General features: G+C 36.7%; 1 protein-coding gene across 2 annotated transcripts in view; it reads left to right on the top strand.

The window, feature by feature from the left end:
• The window catches only part of EPHA6 (EPH receptor A6), a gene marked incomplete at both ends in the record, with an annotated part of 367,314 nt that overhangs the window by 175,901 nt on the left and 171,952 nt on the right, over positions 1-19,461 (top strand). For both annotated transcript variants that reach the window (XM_084201421.1, XM_084201420.1), the window contains 2 exons: positions 946-1,101; positions 9,601-9,936. In XM_084201421.1, the coding sequence (XP_084057547.1) occupies positions 946-1,101; positions 9,601-9,936 (492 nt within the window). The remainder of the gene's footprint in view (positions 1-945; positions 1,102-9,600; positions 9,937-19,461) is intronic.

Genomic DNA, 19,461 nt, shown 5'->3' with positions numbered 1-19,461 from the left:
AATGTTTTCATATGGGGAAGCCAGAAGCCAGAAACTGCAATACATGCTTGGCATGTGCAAACGTGGTAGCTGGCAGAAAAAGAAAGAAATCTCTGTTTAAATATGTGTGATGAAGTCTGAGGATGATTTTAAAATAGTATCTTATAATGCAGGCCCAAGAGATCTGGGATAAGATTATTTTTTTAAAGACTTGTTTCTGCTTTAAAGGCCAACAAAAAAAGGCTTGTGAGCTTGTGCTGTGTTTAAGAACAGCAGGGACTCCAGCTCACAGTAACTGGGGAAGTGGTGAGCTCTGAGCATCCCAACATTCCCTGTGCCAAGGCTGGCTGCTCTCCAGGTTGTTTCCCAACCCAATCAGGAGGGTTGTGCCTGTTGGTGCTGGATGATCTCTTCCTCATCCTCCAGCCTCTCATGTCAGCAGGGACAGGCTGATGTGGCCCTGCTCTCAGAGGTTTTTTGGGGCGCTGTAGTCAAGTCAGACCAGCCGTAAATATTTGGGGATGTCATACCTGTCTCATCAGGGACTTGTGGGGGTAAATATTTTAGGTGTTGCAAGTTGTCCATTACTTCAGTAAGGAAGCCATATTAACAGCTGTGGCAGATGTAGAAGTTATCTCACTCTGTTTGGATAATACATGTAGATAAAACATAAATAATGTTTAGTAGTAGTAGTGAAGTTGTTCAGAGACAATTTCAAGCAGCACTGAGGACTGACTGAAAATTGGGAAGTTTTCTTTCGTAACAATTCCCTATTATATACCAAGAACAGATTCTTTTTATTCTTTTAAGTCCATACACCAAAATAAAAAATGTCAGGAATTGTACCATCAAAGCATCTATATCTAGATTGGAAAGGAAAGAAGCAGCATTATAACTGCTTGGAACAGATTTTATTTATGATCAAAATGTTCTTCTATTTATGAAACTTTTCTTCTTACTTTGCAGCTTGCAGGCCTGGATTCTATAAAGCATTTGCTGGAAATGTGAAGTGCTCCAAGTGCCCTCCACACAGTTTGACTCACATAGAAGCAACTTCTGTCTGTCAGTGTGAGAAAGGTTATTTCAGAGCTGAGAAGGACCCACCAACTATGGCATGTACCCGTAAGTCTGTTTATTACCAGTGTTTGCAATTCTGTTGCCTCCTTTATTTGGTTTTATATTAAAAAAAAAACAAACAAACAAAGCAACAAACGATGAGTCTGTGAAGAATTCCATTCCTGTTAATCAAAAGAGACTTTTAGAATAAAAATTCAAACAGCATAATTCTGCTTAGTGTCTAGATAACTGTAAACATACCCAGGTTTCTTAGTTTGGTGACTTTTGAACTTGTAATTCTGAGATGGAATGGGAGGAAGTGTAATTGTTGTAATATAGATAACAATATGGTGTTTTCACTACCAGCAATGTGCATTTTATATATTAAAAATTTGTTGGTCCAAAAACTTTTAAAAAGCTGGAGTCATGTAAAGAAAAAAACTGATATAACATGCTTTGCTGTCTCCTCAGATTTAAAAGAAAAGTATAAGACAAATATCCCCACAAAATCAGATGAAAACTAAATGCTCTTAAAAAGACAAGAAAATAATTTTTTAGAAAGGAAAAAAAGTTATCATATGAGGTTGAGATATAATTTAAAGCTCTTTCACCATCACATTCTTTTTACAGTTATTCCCTCGTATGCAACTGTGATAATGAAAATTCATTAGGTTTTATTTGATGAATTTTAGAATACATAATTTTGTGATTTTTGGCTAACTTATATTTTTCCCTAAGACAAGCCTGATGTTCACCATTCTGGGAGCAGAAATTCTGAGAAGAGATTTTTATTACTTTGATCGATGGGTTTATGTCAAGAAGTACATAGTTTTCTTACCACTTAATAAAATATTTCTTATAGATTTCCATTCATGGTTCATTACTCACTGGGAATAATTTAGTGATTTTAAAGCAACTCTATCTGTTTAATCTCAAAACTGGAACAAACAGCAGTATTTTAAAAGCTGTGTGTAAAATACTATATTTTAATAGGCTATTAAAATCACTTATTTAATAAAAGTGATTAAAGACTGCAGAATCCTCTAAGACACCCAGTTTTTGGTATAACACTTTATTAAGTCTTTTGGTGGAGGATTTGATCTTGGTACTTTTTTTGCCACAATTGAGAGAATTCTAAAAAACTAACATGCTAAATTAATAAAGTATTGACAGATTAAGTATACAAAATTTTAAAGAGATAAAGCCCTAAAGACAAAGTGCTGTTGCAATAACCATCAATGCATAGCTGCATTTTGGGATGTTTTATGCAGCATCACAAAAATAACAGAGCTTACTGAATTGAGCTACTTCCTCTGCTCATTCTGCTTTTTCCAATGACACTGGACTGGGTAAATTTAGAATAGACCTGATAATTTAAAGTTGATTTACGAATTCATTAGTCATTACCAATACCAAGACATTGTCCATCCACTTCATGGGGGTGATGATGGTCACTGAAAATGGCACTCTTCAGATCCAAGGCAGAAGATTGTGTAAGCTAACCAGAGGGTTTTCCAGAGGAAGGTAAGTCCCAGCCTGTGGATACTTCAGGGGCTCAGGGGCTCAGAAAGTGTCCCCAGTCTCAGCTCACTCTGGAGTAAAGCTCATAGGCCTGTCACTTTGCATGCACTGTGTGAGGGAGTAAACAGCATCCTTTCAGGCTTCCCACAGGAAAATGGTGATTACAAATAATTCCACTCAAATCAATGCCTCAAGCAAAGGCCATTAAGAACTTACTTCCAAAGCCAAAACATCCCAGGTGTTCTTGGCACTTTCATGCTTGGGATGGTTTCACTCGTACTTTATGCAGATGTGGCTCCATATTAATTATAAGTCATTGATTTTTCATTGCCAAAAGAGAGTTCTTTGAAAAAATTACTCAAAGGTGGCATTATGATGCCACAATTATCTTTTAGGGCACAATTATAAGCCCTGATACCCTGGTATGTTGATAAGGTAGGGAGGAGCATGAGAGCCCTGTGGCATCAGAGTGCAGTTACTTCAACACCCTGATGATTTCTTAACAAATATGAGTGCAGAGAGCTGCTTTGGGTGAAAATTGCCAGAAAAAAACTTGGTGCCAGACCTCCACATTGCTGCTGAGGATGTCAGCCAAAGTAACTGAGTGAGTTGAGGCAGGGCAAAAGTCAACCACAACAGGATATCAGTGCCTCATGTCACCTCAGCTTGGGAGAAGGAAGAACTAAAGAGACAATGAAACACATTCTGGTTTCTTGGTTCAGTGCCACCATGCACTGTGTCCTATTCAGCTTAGGCTGCAAGGTATTGGTACTTCATTGATTGGCACAGCAGGTGAATTCATCTTACACCTATACAATGATGATTAGTACACTAATTGTCAGCTCTGCTAATGACACTGAAGCTCTTGACAGGCAGACTGTGTTCTTACCTTGCACATCAGCCAGTAATGGAAAGTCTTCAGGCCAAATAATTCCCTAAGTGATATCTTTAGCCCCACTGCTTTCAAATTAGTCTCTTAATTATTAAAGTTATGTTTCTGTCATAAATACAACCTCACTGCTCTTGCTGGATCTATGCAGATGTGGCTAATTTAAATTTAATAAACAAAGATACAGATATGAGTGGAATTTAGATTGTCCTTCCAAACTGTCAATTTTTTAATATTTAAAAAAGGAATCAAAAAGTTTCAAGAAAATTAGGAACTTTGTCTAAATAGACATAAAATGCTGTGCAGAAATGAAATGCCATTTTTATATAACCCCCTTTGGGAAAGATCTGCATTTTCCATATTCATTTTCAGATTTCTATCTTGACATGTGAGACATGGCATAAAAACCAGAAATTTTTCTTGGGACCTTTGAAGGTAGAGATATTCTTAAATTAAACACAGAATGAACAATGGATTCCCCTTACAAGTGTCTTCTTGTTCAAACATCTTAACTGACTTTATTGATGCCCCATGTCCTGCAAGGTAATATGCTTAAGATAGATCCTTTGATTTCTCTTTTCATTCCTGTGTAGGGTTAGGCAGTATTCCTCACTCCAGAGCTCTTCCTCAGTACTGAGAAACTTGCATGTGTAGCATTATAGAAAAAAAAAAATCACCTTTATTTAAGACAGGGATCCACTTCTTTCTAGATGAGCTTCAAATCCACTTTGATTAATTCTGTGAAAGTACTGTGTGCTTTTACAAAATTGTACAGCTCTCATTTTTACTTTATGTAGCTGCATTTCGTAGAGGAGTGTGTTCACTTTGCGGAACACCATAATAGAAATCTAATTTCAGTAAGAGGAATGAAAATTACATTAAAATATATTGTTAATCTCCTCCTAGGCTCTTTTCATTTGACTTACACTTATCATCAATCTCTCACTGCTACTCTTCCTTCTTATTGTGTTTCTTTGCCATATGCAAGTACTCTATCAGAAATCACTGCATACACTGTGAGCAACAAATAGCATCATATCTAATCCCCTGTCTGATTACTCTGTACATAAAGTCTAACATTTCCCACTATAAAGTAATTGGATGAATTGATCCATCTTTTCAAGGTCAGGCAGGCTTATGTTAGTTGTCTGAGTTGTCTGAATTCCTCTCTTTTAATGTTATGCTTTAACAATTTGAACCTTACAAACTTATGCTCTGTTCAATAACTTCTGCCACAAAGTATATCCTGTATTTTTAAGTCAACACTGAATTTCAGCAGGAAAATCAGGCAACACACTTGAAGACTTTACTGCCTCTATTGTTACATATATACACACTTTTTTGCAATTTAACATCATGCTCAGACTTGGGATGTTGGTTTGCAGTCACTCGCTTCCATTCTTCCTGCCTGCCTCACAGGAAAAGAATAAGTGAGATGGGAAAAATGTAATTCTATATCAAGTGACACTATTTATCTATGCTACATATATAGATATCAAAATACAATTATGAACTCAAGGGGCACAACCAGATGCTGATTCTGAGTATCCTGAGGTGATGGTTAATCTTTGCCCTTCTGCTGCAACCTCAGAAGTCAAATGACATAAAATTCTAAGAGTCCAATAGTGTATAATGGACAATTCTTACTTAAACAGTAACAGTTTGTTTTGCAGTCTTCACTCTCAAGTGTGTAAAATACTGCATTGCCCTCAACAGACTTCTGCAGTTCTGGGTTTACTCCTCTTCCTTCCATACACAGGAAGATGCACTTTGCCTTCAGAGAGGAAGAGAATACGTAAAATGAGATGAGGTGCAAAGCACTGCAGGAGCCACAAACTCAGCTCTGTTGCTTTCAGAGCAGACCTGCTTCACCATAAGACATCCATGCCAGTCTCCTCCACAGCAAGTGTCAAAATACTTCCTCATTGTAATTTGTAAATGAAGCAAAAGACATTACTCATACTCTGGCTGAGTTCCATCTCAGCAGAAGAGCCGCATGTTTTTATAATGCTCATCCATCTGAACTGTATTTTATTCTTTTGCATAAAACTCAAAGTCATGAATTTTGCTGTGAGGAAAGGATCCTTTATTTTCATCAATATACTTGTTTTTCTTAAAAATCAATAAGGAAAACCCTGAGAGCTTTGCATACAGATGTCTGCAGAAGGGTTATTGCTGCCAGCTTTTTCCAATGTGCCAAATAATCTTTGTATAATTTATAAATGATAACAAAGCAATCAGGCCACATTCATAAAAGCCCAGTGACACATAATTTAGCTGAATCTGAGGATTACAATTAATTGTCTCTCTTTGTTCCAAGTTCTAAATCTTAGTAAATGATTCACTGCATGTCATTACAGCTTAATATTTGCATGAAATCACAGTTTAACTGGCATAATTTAACAGCAATTAAAAAGCTATTTAATCCTCATGCTAATTGGCATGAGGGGCCTTGAGTATGAAGCATGGTTGCAGGTTTTTCCTGCATTTGCAAGAGGACAGTCATATACTTTAAGACACCTCTAACATAATTGATAGTTTTCCTTTTCACTGAAATGTGAATGCACAATAATATGTGATTTTTCTTACAACTGAGAAATAAGTAACAAACCGTGACTATAAGAATCTTTGCTCTCTAGTACAAATGAAAAAAAATATTTTTAATAAGTATTTTATTTGCTGTATTGGTTCTTCTATAGATGCTATTCATATAGTACAAGGAAAATCTGATAGAAAATCAAAATCCACAAAACCAGACAAAACTCTCCTATTGCCCAGATTGATATTCATTGCTACTTGAACCTATGAAAAAAGATGAAATATATCAAAAAAAATTTGAGCCATGATGACCTGTTGTCATACTATCTGTAGTTTATGTAAGATTAAATTTAAGCTAGTTTTAGAACACTGACTCCAACCCTTAAAGCAATTACACAGCTGCTTAGTTTTACGTGCATTAATATTACCAATTATTCAAGGGGATTACTCATCTACTTAAAGTTATGCACATATGGAAGTGCGATTACAGCTCATCCTCCATATTCCTAAAACTCCTCCATGGTTTTAACAGTGGGAATTTGTTAAGATCTCATTATTATTTAATTCTCACAGCATGATTTTAGAGGAAACATAATTGTTCCTGTCTTCTGGACAGAATAAGAACTGCAGCTGAAGTAATGTGTGCTGCTTTTATCTTATTCCAATCTCAGGACTGTTTTCTAGAGTAGCTAGAACTGTTATAGTTATTTTGTGGGAAGATTAGTGATCTATTAACCATAAAATCTGGACAGATAAATGTATCAATAAATGCTCATCCCTTCAAAAGGTCTTAAACTTTCTTATCCACTAAAAAAATGCAAAGCAGCGTAACACTTCCATCTATTTTAAATATCAAGTGCTTGAAATACAGCAGGTAACTCATCATTTATTTCAGGGCAAAGTTAATTACTCTCTTATTATAAGTTGCAAGTAAATACCAGAAATGAAAAAGTGGCTGAATTACAGTTCACAGAAAAGCTTAATGTTTATTATTCACATTAGTGCTCCCACACAATAGTAACTTGTTTATTTACAAGCATTCCAGGTTTTATACCCATGCTTATGCCACATAAATAAATAAAAGGCATCACTTAAAAATTATGAATTATAAACTCTTTGTAAAAATTAGCTGGTGTCATTTGTAAATGTTTCTTGTAGCCTTCAGTCTGCTTAAGAACTTCTGAAATAAGGAAAAGCTCACTCAAAATTTTACCAGTGTCTCAATCAAAACTTGATGCCTAAGTCCTGTTGGCAGTTTTCTAAATCATCAAAAGCTGCAAAGCAAGCTGAAAGTTTTCCAAGTTCTGCTAACCATGGTGAAGCACTGTGATTTTATTGAGAGCGGGAAATATAGTGCTTATTCAACTCACTCAGCCCAAAAATCCCAGAGGTCAGCAGTTGGGTTTACCACAGTTATCTCACATACATCAACACTGGGAGAATAAGGCCTCACATTCTTCCAAGTCCATGTTTCTTATAATAATTTTTATTATGGGATTACATCCAAATTGGTTTTTAAAATCATACATCTGTAAGTGCTTGCTTGAAACATATTAAGTGGAAGAAGAGTAATACAATAAGAAATTGAGATAAGACGATTCACATATCCTGTAACAATTTGTACCTTTCTGTCACCCCTTCATTAATTCCTATCAAAAAAATAATGAGGTGGTAAAGTTCTTCTGTTAGACTGTGGAACCTGATATGGAATCATAGAATCATTAAGGTTGGAATGACCTCCAAGATCACCAAGATCAACCCTAGATCAATCACCACCTTGTAAACCAGACCACAACACTACGTGTCACATCTTGTGGTTTCTTGAACACCTCCAGGGAATTTGGTTTCACCGTCTCTGAGGGCAGTAAATCCTAATGCCTGGTTACCCTTTCTGTGAAGAAATTCTTCTTTATGTCCAACCTGAACCTCTCCCCTGGCACAGCTTGAGGCCATTTCCCTTTTTATGTCACTTATTGCCTGAGAGAAGTGACCAACTCCCCCTTCTGACTGCACCCTCCTGTCAGGGAGTTTTGGAGAGCAGTTAAGGTCATCCCTGAGCCTCCTTTTCTCCTGGCTGAATATCCCCATCTCCCTCAGCTGCTCCTCATGAGACTTGTGCTCCAGACTCTTCTCCAGTTTCATTGACCTTCTCTAGAAATTCTCCAGCACCTCAATGCCTTTCTTTATGTGAGGGACCCAGAACTGGACACAGGACTTGAAGTGCCACACCAGTGCTCAGTGCAGGGGGCAATCACTAGATCACACTATATATTTATTTTTACATATATATATATAAATATATAAAGCTTTAAATTATTTCCATGTTATCCAACACAAGTAAGTCAGCAAGCAACCTAAAACTTTGTTGGACAGTCCATGACTATTGTGTGATGAGTGGGAAATTGGAAATGGGTCACTTGTTCTCTGGCAGTGTGCAGACAGCTATAACACCTGCTTGTTGTCTTTGCATTCCTCCTCATAGACTTAAGGTACTTTCTGCTTCCTGATAATCCTTTTACACCTTTAAGTTAAAAAGTTGATGTCTTCACTGTTATCTTGATGCTGATGAGATGCCAGGTGGGAAAGAAAGAAAACTTGTTAACTGTTTCTTATGCCTAATAGTCTTGGCCTGTTGCCACCTAACCCTGTTAATGAACAGCAGCAAAGAAATCCCTAGGGATAAGCAGTGAAGGATAGAAAGAAGTATCTGGCAGTGCAAAACTAATACAAACAATTTTACCTCTTGCCTTTATTCCAGGGCTGTTATTTATTTATTAGTCAATTTGTCTCTTACAAAATCAAAGATTTTAAGTCTCAGAAAAGCCTACATTACTAGACAAAAAATAAGGATATAAATTATGTGGTTAGAGCTCTCCCTCAATATGCCACAGGAGCAAGAGCCATTTATTGAAATTTTGGTTTATGTAGTCTAGGTTTGACATTCTCAAGTAATTTTTGTGTTTTCTTAAATTCTGTCTTATTGTATTTGTGTTGCCCCCAGACAAAGGAAGGAAAGATGAATCTGACTCCATGTTCTCAGAAGACAAATTATTTTAGGATATTATAGGATATTAAAGAATACTAAACTAAACTATACTAAAGAATACAGAAAGGATACTTACAGAATGCTAAAAAGATAATAATGAAAACTCCTGACTCCTTCCAGAGTCCTGACACAGCTTGGCCCTGATTGGCATTGAGTCAAAACAACTCACACCAGAATCCAATGAAATAATCATATGTTGTTAAACAATCTCCAAACACATTCCACATGTGAGTACAACACAGGAGAAGCAAATTAGATAATTATTGTTTTCCTTTTTCTCTGAAGTGTCTCAGCTTCCCAGGAGAAGCATCCTGGGCAAAGGGATTTTTCAGAGAATGTGATTTCCACACTTTCTGAATTAATTCTAAGTTATTTTGATTATTCAGCTTTTTATGATGTCACCAATTTATTGCTAATTTTTTTTCAAGGATTGTATGTAGACAACTTTTAATTTTTACATTGAATCTGTCACTGAAATGTAGCTCTTTTTTTGCAAATAATTGCCTTAAGGCAATTGTTTCTGCAAAGTAGATAACACTGGCTTATCAGGCTTTCCCCTCCTTTTCTGCAGGGCCACCTTCTGCTCCGAGGAATGTGGTTTTTAACATCAACGAGACAGCTCTGATGCTGGAGTGGAGCCCCCCGAGCGACACGGGCGGGAGGAAGGATCTCACCTACAGCGTGGTGTGTAAGAAGTGCGGCTCCGACGCCAGCCAGTGCGAGGTGTGCGGCGGGGGCATCCGCTTCATCCCGCGGCACACGGGGCTCACCAACTCCTCCGTCACCGTGCTCGACTTCGTGTCCCACGTCAACTACACCTTCGAGATCGAGGCCACCAACGGCGTCTCGGAGCTCAGCTTCTCCCCCAAGCAGTTCACAGCCATCACGGTCACCACAGACCAAGATGGTAAGTGCCAGCGCTGCCGGTCTGTCGCCGTGTCCCTGCCACCTGGGCGTTCGCTGGGGGGATCCTGTGTTTCGTGGAAGCCTGGGGCAGTGGTTAGGGGGTTTTGCAGATTGCTGAAGGCTTTTAAGTGCCTTCCATGAGGACTTTCAGCTTCTGCTGATGAGGGCATTAATTGCTTTTGGCAGGTGGCCCTTTACCCCATTACACAGGGCACAAACCCATACCTTTCTGTTTGAAATTAAGTGCAGGCTTTAGCCATCTGAGACCAGCTGTGTCAGGGGTTCTTCAGGACTGGAGTCTCTCTGGTGCTTTTGCAACTTCAGTTTTGCAAGAGTAAAACACCACAGGTTATCCATTACAGCTCCACAATTCAAAGGCAGAGTGAAAGTGAGCTCACTTTCTTTGGTATCTGTGTTTCATAGCACAGATAATAGAGCTTACCTCACTGTAAAATACTTCTCCATCTGAATGAACCATTCCCTCAGGCAAGCTATCCTAATAGATTCCTTTTATTCCTTTAATTATAAACTTTGCATTGTTGTTTTGAGCTTTTTCTTGCCCCCATTTCAGTTTGAATTCATGTCCAAGGTGAGGACATGGAATCTTTGTGAGGAACATGGAAAACTAAAAGAGCTCGCTTTTTTTTGTTTTTTTCTGCAACTTTTTCTTCTTTAGAAGTACTTACTGTGCCACAAAATGGCATCATAGGTTAGCAACAGTGCAATCCATATAGCACTGCTCTCTTCTGGCTTGTGTAACTGTAGTCAAGAAGGTTATTTCAGAATTATCCCTTGCTGACATTTGTTCCAGAAATGTTTTTCACCTGCTGTGCAGTGACATTGCAACTGCAGCTGAAGTGTTTAACGTAGAACAGGAACTGAGCTTGCAGAACTGCTGTTTGGAGTAGAACACATTTGATGATATGTTTCTGCGAAGTAAAAGTGCTAATGTTCAGGAGCATCCTGTTATGTTCCACTTGTAGGGAAGGCCCTGGGTTCTTTCACTGATCAGCCTAGCAAAAATCTGCTTACCTGTGTATCTGGGACGAGTAGTTTTGTCGATGAGTAAGTAATGACTCGTTTGCCTTTGGGCATACAAAAATGAACAGCTTGCTGTGATGATGATGATAATCATGACAGTGATGGTAATACTAATAATATTCATGAAAATTGATTTGGAAAAGCACAAAACCCACTTGTTCACTGTCCATGGTGGAAACAGAAGAGCTAATTATATAAGATGCCTAATGATATATAGGCCTTGCATTGACAATTGCCTGAAGCACTGAGGCAATGTATCATGTTGGAAACCTGCATCTCCCTTTCCCTTTCTCACTAAGGGAGAAAGTGAGGTGCCAGAAACTTCCCCTGTGGAAACTTCCTTTTGGAGGTTTTGCTCCATGGTATTAAATGCAGTCATTAAGCTCATCCAGGTGGAGGTCACCTGAAATACAGTTAATTTTTAAAAGAAAAACAGGTGTACAAACACAGCTTGTGATGTGTATTTAAATGGTAGGCTTTTAAAAAATAATGTCTTTTGTTGTCTGTCCCTGGTTTAAGGATATAGATTTTCTCTGTGATTTACTTAAAACAGAGAAAAGACCAATGCTTTGATAGTTTTTGACACACTGACAGTAAACTCTATACTGTTTGCATTCCCTTTAATAATTCTTACATTACTGAAAATGCTATTGGAAAGGCTTCATAGGATTTAAGACCAGATTTTCAGAATATCTGTCAGTTTGTCTGACAGCTTTGTGTAAGAAAGTGCTGTAATAAATGAAATGGAGTCATATATAAAGTGTAGTTATAAAGAAAAAAAAATTTCTGTAGGCTTACAGGCTGTGTAGTTGTATAAAACTATAAGCATGGTAACTATATATTCAAAAGGACAAGAAAGAAATGCAGCATTCTATGAAATGTGGAAGAAACATTCATGGAGTTTTTGTTGATGGAAAGTATGGAGAGAAAAATGGACATCTTTTTGAGTTACTTTTAGTCATAACAAGGGATATAGAAAAAGCTAGGGTATCCAACCTCAAAAAAGCAAGCTGTAGAACTAAAGCTTTAGAACATTGCAGAGATTTTATTATAAACTCACTGCTGGTAGTCTTTCCTTATAATCTTAATTCTGATTAAATGGGTGGTAGTTATTGCATGATGCCGCAGGTTTGTGCGCATATTCATAGAAAACAAAGATCCAAGATTAAACATATGACATGACGACTAAAATATATTTGTTTTTACAAGGATGGCTTTACCAGAAGTCCAAAGATATTGGTTCAAATCTTTTTTTTTTTTGCATTTGATATGTGTCTAATGTGAAAGACACAGGTGTGCAATAAATTCTACCCACACAGCATATTTATTCCATGTTGATACTACCTTTTAATATGCAGTCTTTTCCTACATACTGTTTTAATGGCTTTGGTATGCACATTACATGAATTGCAAGACCTCTTTATAAATACATTGTTTTATTCAGTTGTCATATCTTTGTTAAGAATACAGACCAAAATCTTCTGCTGTTGTAAGTCCAAACCATTCTGTTAGCTAACAATAGCTTGGAATAGGGGTTTTTTAATTTTATTTTTTTGAGCATATTGGATTTACTTCCCTCTAGTGGCCTTTTCTTTTGAGTGGTTTGTGTGAAATTAACAGATTTGTCATTTAACATGCAAAATTATTAGCTTGTTCTTCAGGGGGTTTTCTTTTCTCTCTTTTTGGAGAACAGTGTTGCTGAATAAAGTAATTCAGTGAAGAGTTCTGTGGGCATAAACAGAAACGGAAGAATTGCATTCTGCCACATTAGTGAAGAGAATAGTCTGAGAGTATCAAAGAGGGGAAATATTTGCTGACAGGAGAAGTGAATTAATTCAAAAGTGATTGAAACTGATTTTTATGCACAGAACCTTACCACAACTAATATAAAAATCTTAACTGCCTCCTCATGCAGTTGCAAGTATCAACAAGATTAAGCATGGTACTCAGCTTTAACAGTGACAAGGAGCAGACTGAAGGAAAGTAACACTTGAAAAAGGCTTTGCAAACTGCATCCCTCAAACCTCTCTGTAATTTGATGTCTAAAGCATTACCAGACCTGATCAAATACTAAAAACTTTACTAACATTAATATGAGTAAGTCTTGTAAAATTCACTTGGTAATATTGATTACCTTTTCCTTTAATTTTATACAAGGATTCATTAGTTTGACATCAATGGGTTTGTTTTTTAACCCTCAGCTCCATTAGAAAACAAAATTTCTGTGGCCACATTGTCTGTCAGGCACCACAAAGAAATATGAGCCCATTACCCAACATGAGTTTAATAACAGCAAAAAAGATCCAGCAGAATTGTGAAGAATGACCCTTCAGTCACCAAGCCCTTGGTTAGGTCTGCAAGTTGAAAAGCAAAGTTCAACCTGAGAGTTGTTTTCTGTGTTGGCCACCAGCTGAATGACCACTCAGTCTGCCTGTTTACTGGCTAGCCAAGAAAATATATATTTATTTATGGTCCTGTACAATCACAGCATGTGCTGTGTCTTGTCCAGACAGTGTGGCAAACAAGGATAGGGCAGGGTGTGTTGGGAAGTACAAATGTTGCAGATGGAGGGATGAGGGAAGTGATCTATATGCTACCCTTCAGTAGCTTTGTTTCAAAGTGTTTTGAGATACCAGAATAAATTCTCACTTTAAACTCAGATAAATGGACAGATAAACAGGATTCTGCTCAGAAAAGCACTTAAGCAAAGTTCCTGCTCAAGAAGGAACATTAGTACATATTAAAGCACTTTCCCAAATCACTGCTAAAGTGATTTGTAAACAACTGAAAGATAAAACATGTTTTCACAAAAAGCCTCATCAAAAAATGTTTAACAATGCTATTGTTCAGAAAAGTGCCTGGATGCCTTTTCTTTATGAGAGAGAGAAAGTTTTATACAGCAGTAAATATGCTGAGTACAAAGTAATTGTGCTCAATCAACTTTAAATCATTGTGTGAAGAAGCAGAGAATTATATGCTGAGTTTATGTTTCTCTTATGACTAATGGAAGGAAGAGACATCTCAATATATAACTTTCTTAGCATGCCATAGTGTCTGCATTGCCCAAAGAAAATTCAGAAGTACTGGAGGTTTTTCATGCATAATTAAAGTAGTAAATTATGAATAATTAAGCAAAACAGAACCTAAGTTCCTATTTCCAAATAACAGTCCATGTAGTCTTTCATTCACTGTGCATTCATACATTCTGTTCCTTAAGAACAGAGGGGGTTTTAACTTTACACTATAAGGAATGGGAGTAGGAGGCACATCCCAAGTGGTGGAATGTTTACTCTGGAGAAATTCCCTTTCTCCCATTGCATCCTGGAAAGTCTTCTCCTTGCTCAGTTCTGCAGTTTGTGGATGACTCTGGTCTCTGTGACATCAAAGACCTTCTACCAGCTCCCATCTGAGGCATGAGCAGCTTCACTCTGAAGGCACACACCCTATCACTGTATTAAACACTTGTCTCATTTTTCTGTGTCTGTCTGGTGTTGACAGCTGAGAGTTTCAGTCAGACCCCAGAAGTGCAAATCTGTCAGGATTCTGTTGTGTAATACATCTTATTTTATGTAAGCCGTTGGCAGATACATCCTAGGTGACGTTTCCTGATCTGATGGTAAAAATCTTGCCAGTGTTTAATATAATTCCTGTTTCTAACTAAGTTAAGGTATACTTCTAGTGCAGGTGGCTTCCTCAGACATATTTATAGTTCAGTAGAGACAGTCTGTAGAAAGAGGAACCTCTTATCACTCATTACTGTGGAATTGATGAATACATGGAAGGATTTCAGTTTCTCTTCCAGGAATAAACACAACTGTTCCACCATGAATTAAAGGCTCTAAGTATTATAATCACTGGGGAGAGGTGTAAGTGGTTAAGAGCCTCATCTGGCTGATGTTCTGCGTCTCAGTAAGACTACCAGGACAGTTTATCAAGATTGAGTCTTGTGGCTGGTGACAGTAGAGTTTCAGGATCCTCACTGGGGTGACAGGGGAGTTCCCTGTTCATTCATCCTAAATAGATTCCCACAGCAGCATCCAACATTCACCCTAATCAAAAGTCAACGTTCCTTTTTTCTCCCCTGAGCCTCAAATCTCTACAGACAAGATTGTCATTTGTGACTTCAAAGTCAAGAAGGCCTCTTTTTTCATAATGACATGATGAAGCCCTTTGAATCCTCTTCCAAACTGTTTATGTTAATAGCTTGTAAATCTAAAGGAACAGCTCTTCTAAATGGCTGATTATTGGAATAGCAGATCCATAAATAATAAAAGCTGGTTATAAAACATTGACAAAACCTTCCATCAGACATTGCCAAAGCTCCAGCCCACATGGACGAAAGAACATGACATTTTCATAGATGACAATAAAAAAGAACTTTATGGCATTTGTATACTGGACATCTACAGCTGCAGTGAGTTCCACCCAACACTGCACTGTTGTCAGCATTGCTGATGCTATTTTTGGGAAAAATTTGAAGAGAAATATCAGCTTCTTGGTGACTGACTAGGGACAGTCTGTAAACATCTATACTGAAGGTGATGGGAAGACAGCAAAGAGTACAGTTTTTAAAAAAAGCTCGAGATGCATGATAATACATTTAAACAATACATTTTTAAAGGAATTCAGACTTATGTAAACAATATTCAGTGTGTTTATGATATGAATATGTATGCATATTTACAGCAGTGTGTAAATAAATAAGCATTTTCAATTGGAAAGAAAACCACTAGAGAGAAATTCTGCATCTCAGTTCTCAGACTTGTTGAGGTCTGCCAGAATTAAGAGTTTAGAGCCAAGGTCTTAGTGCAACATAGTTATTAATCACAGATTTTCATCTGCTGGTCACCTCTGTACAGCTACGCTACTTGTAGCTGACGTTTTTTGCACATATGCCTGATTACTATACAATATTCATAGGAGAGAAGTGGCTTTTGAAACAATCTGGATTTATTTCCTGAATGGTTTTTTTAATGCTTATAAATTTTTAACAGATATGTTTTTTTTCTGCTGGAGAATTTGGATGGCCACTCATTTTTCTTTAGGTAGCAAAAGTCAACCTGGTTGCATTTATTTTCATTTCTCATACACCAGAATTAGCCATAAGTGAGTCAGCCAATACATGTATTTTCAGATACATTCCTCTAACTTGCACAGTATCAGGAGAACAAAATTAAATTCTAGTTTGAATGAGAAGGGGAAAGGTTAATCAATGCTATATTTTTTCCCACAATTTACTTACCAGTGTGGTCTTTCAGCTGCTGTAATAGTTTCTTTCTTTGCAGAGTGCACCATTATTCATAACCATTAGCAATTTGTCCATGACATGCATTTTCAGGAGATTTCTGATTTCAGTTGTAGTCGCTAAAATGCAACACCCAAGTGCTGCAAGAATTTTATATTTAATAAAAATAGTTTATTTCAATTTGTGAAAGGGGCATTTGTGGAGAAGTATGTAAAATAGTGATTACAAAGAAATTGACAGGCACACAGCACTGAGATAAGAAATTTGCTCTGATTTTGTTTGTTCTTCTTGTAGTCAGTAGCTGTGAAGGGCATTCAGCGCATGATAAAACCCCTAAGAAGGAAATGTGTATTTACTGACTTTGGTGATTTTAACTAGAATGTCACATACCCTCATTGGTGCTATCTCCACGCTCACCTAAGAACCATGTTAAGATAATTAAGCAAATTTCAGTTATCTGGAACCTCTCACAATGAATGATACACAGTGGAAAGGACCACCATTGAGTATTCTAGTCAGGATAGGGAACAAGGTATTTCAGATATGAACTCAATTAGTGAATTAGAAACTTCTACAACAAATGTTAATTGACCAACTCAGGAAAATCTTCAGAGTTACACAAAGAACCTTCTGTTTTCAAAGTATTTCTGAAAGATATTTCATTAAAAAACAAAACCAGCCAATCAAATTAGGTAAAGCAAGATCAGCACAAAACCAAAGGAAACTCTGGTGTTTCCAGGGCATGAGAAGTGAAATTATGACTTATGTTGCATTCTTGGTAAAAGTAGTGATTTTGGTTAAGTGTAGTAAAGGAAGACATTCATCATAAATTGTCAGTCTGAAAAAATTCATGTTTATACCTCTCATGACTTCTACACAAATCCTTAGGGAGTGTGTTCAGAATGAAAGACAGAGGAAATTACAAACCAATTCTGATAATGTTCAGGGTCTTTAAAGCAATAATGTTTCAACAGTTTGTCTGAATTATTTGCTTCCTAAAAATAGTTTCTTCATTACACTCAACAACTCTTGGCTCTTCCATATGCATTTGCCTTAGGCTCACATTTTGAAAATAGTTTTAATTTATGCACAATAATGGCATTAAGTTGTGCACTTTGGAATGAGAGCAGACTCAAATTTACATAGTTTCCTAAGCTTTATAAGTTTATTTTACAGCTCTGTTAGCTTCAAGATATTTCTAATAACATGCTTTTACCTTTTTCTGCCCAGACTAACAAGGAGAGACATCTGTTTGCTGTTTTCCTATCTGTGTTGCTTATTTGAATGTTTTCCTACTGTAATAAAATTTATGCTGCGCTCCTACGAATGAATAATAACGATTGCTCCTCTGGAAAGTTTATAGTAGCCAGGGTATGCACACCTAATATTCAATTTAGAAATGGATGTTGTATTTAAACATACCCTTTCTTGTATTTTAAAAACAGCTATTTGAAGTGAGGTTTCATATTTGAGTCTGAAAGAATCCACACTCATAGTCTGCTAAATCTTATTTCCATCCAGCATGCATATCTGGTTTCCAGTAAGAACTGATTTTTGCATATTAAATATGCATATTTTTATTTATTTCTCTTCTTTTGAGGCTTCACTGAAAACCTTTACTTAAGCAGGAAAATTCAGGAGGTTCTAAAGTGGACTTTTTCAATAAAACCATTTTAAATCCTTTTCATACTTCTTGACCTAGAGCAAGTGCAACTAATTCTGTGAAGGATTGGCTTTTCAGAGTATTTTGTTTTTTGTTGTTTTTTCTTACTAAAGTGGCACACATTGCATCAGATACAAGTGTTTTATTTTTCTATCAATGTGTAGAGTCAGGATAGCCAAAAGGAAATGAAGATGACACACAAAACCATTCCCATGGCAAATCTGAATGAAAGAAAGAGCCATGATAATGAAAGAATTTATCGTATGAAAAATAAACAAAATTGTAATAATTTAAGATGAAGATGAAAATCTTTACCTTTTCAGAGAATACATGTAGTTACAGAGCTGAATTAACTTACTTCCCTGACATCTATTCTTTTGGTGCTGGGGAATTATCTCTAGCAGAAGAGCAGAGTTTTTATCTGCATTCATCTCCTTGACCTTTTCCTGAAACCATCAGGTTCAGTGGTGCCAGTGTCAATGGTAACCTTTGCTGCATGAAACAGCACACTGTAATACTGAAAAATTTATTAATCTCAGCTAAACAAAAAAATATTTGTGAGATTTTTGAAGGCAAATTTCACTGAGAATAGTTTTTCATGGTGCAACCCATAGGAGTTGATGTGAAAGGAAATTGTGTCCCAACACCTCCAGCCCTGCCCCAAGCACACCAAGGCATCATCATGGACTGAGGTTTTACCATCACATTCCAAAGTGTTTCTCAGTGCAGCTCTCTGCAGGGTTAGGGACATGCTGCAGGAGGTTTTATCTATTTCTCTGTTTAGCAGCCTATCTAATACTGCATTTACTTCATTATCTTCTCCTGTTATAATATTTCTCTTTCTGCTAACCATGTCTCTGTAACACAGCTGGTTCATAAAGATGGCCTAACATTTCTAGCTAAGCATCAGTAATGCAGCAACATTTCTGGGTGGTGAACAATTCTAAAAGAGAAATCCATGCAGATATTGGTCTTCCATATTCATATCTATAGTAGAATTCTGGATAAACTTCCTAGATAGTCTTTACATTCTCATAAACATCATAAAGCTAAGCTCTTTTAAGCAGCATGGTGAATAAAATTTGTTTGCCTTTCAGGATGATGGTTTTATTGTCAGACATTAAAGATGTGGCTTTCTAAGGCAGTTTAGGGAGGATAATGCTGACATCTTCAAAAAAAAACTGGAGTGGGTGGAATATATGTCAGTTTTTATGAACACATCACTATTAGTCTCAGTTGATGGAAGATTAAAATTAATTTTAATATCAATATGATTTTATTCTATAATTAAAGATATTTGAAGGAAAAAAGGCATAATGCCTACTATATATATTTTGATACTACATGCATCCATATATTATAAAAAGAAGTCTTTCAATATATGTCTAAATAGTGTGAAATAATAGTTTATCAGTGATTTTTTGTCTAACTAAAACTAAATGCAGGTTGATATGTTAACATCTTTCTATTTGCTATAAGAATATTTAATTTTGTGGAAATATTCTGTAATACTTACATATTTTCCATGGAACTTTTTCAGATTATTTGTTCTTTCTTCTTAGATATTTCTGCTTATT

This window comes from Fringilla coelebs (genome assembly GCF_963513975.1).
Source record: "Fringilla coelebs genome assembly, chromosome: 2".
NCBI classification, from domain to species: Eukaryota; Metazoa; Chordata; class Aves; order Passeriformes; family Fringillidae; genus Fringilla; species Fringilla coelebs.
Note: the sequence above shows the minus strand (reverse complement) of the source record. Positions and strands in the feature narration are given on the sequence as shown.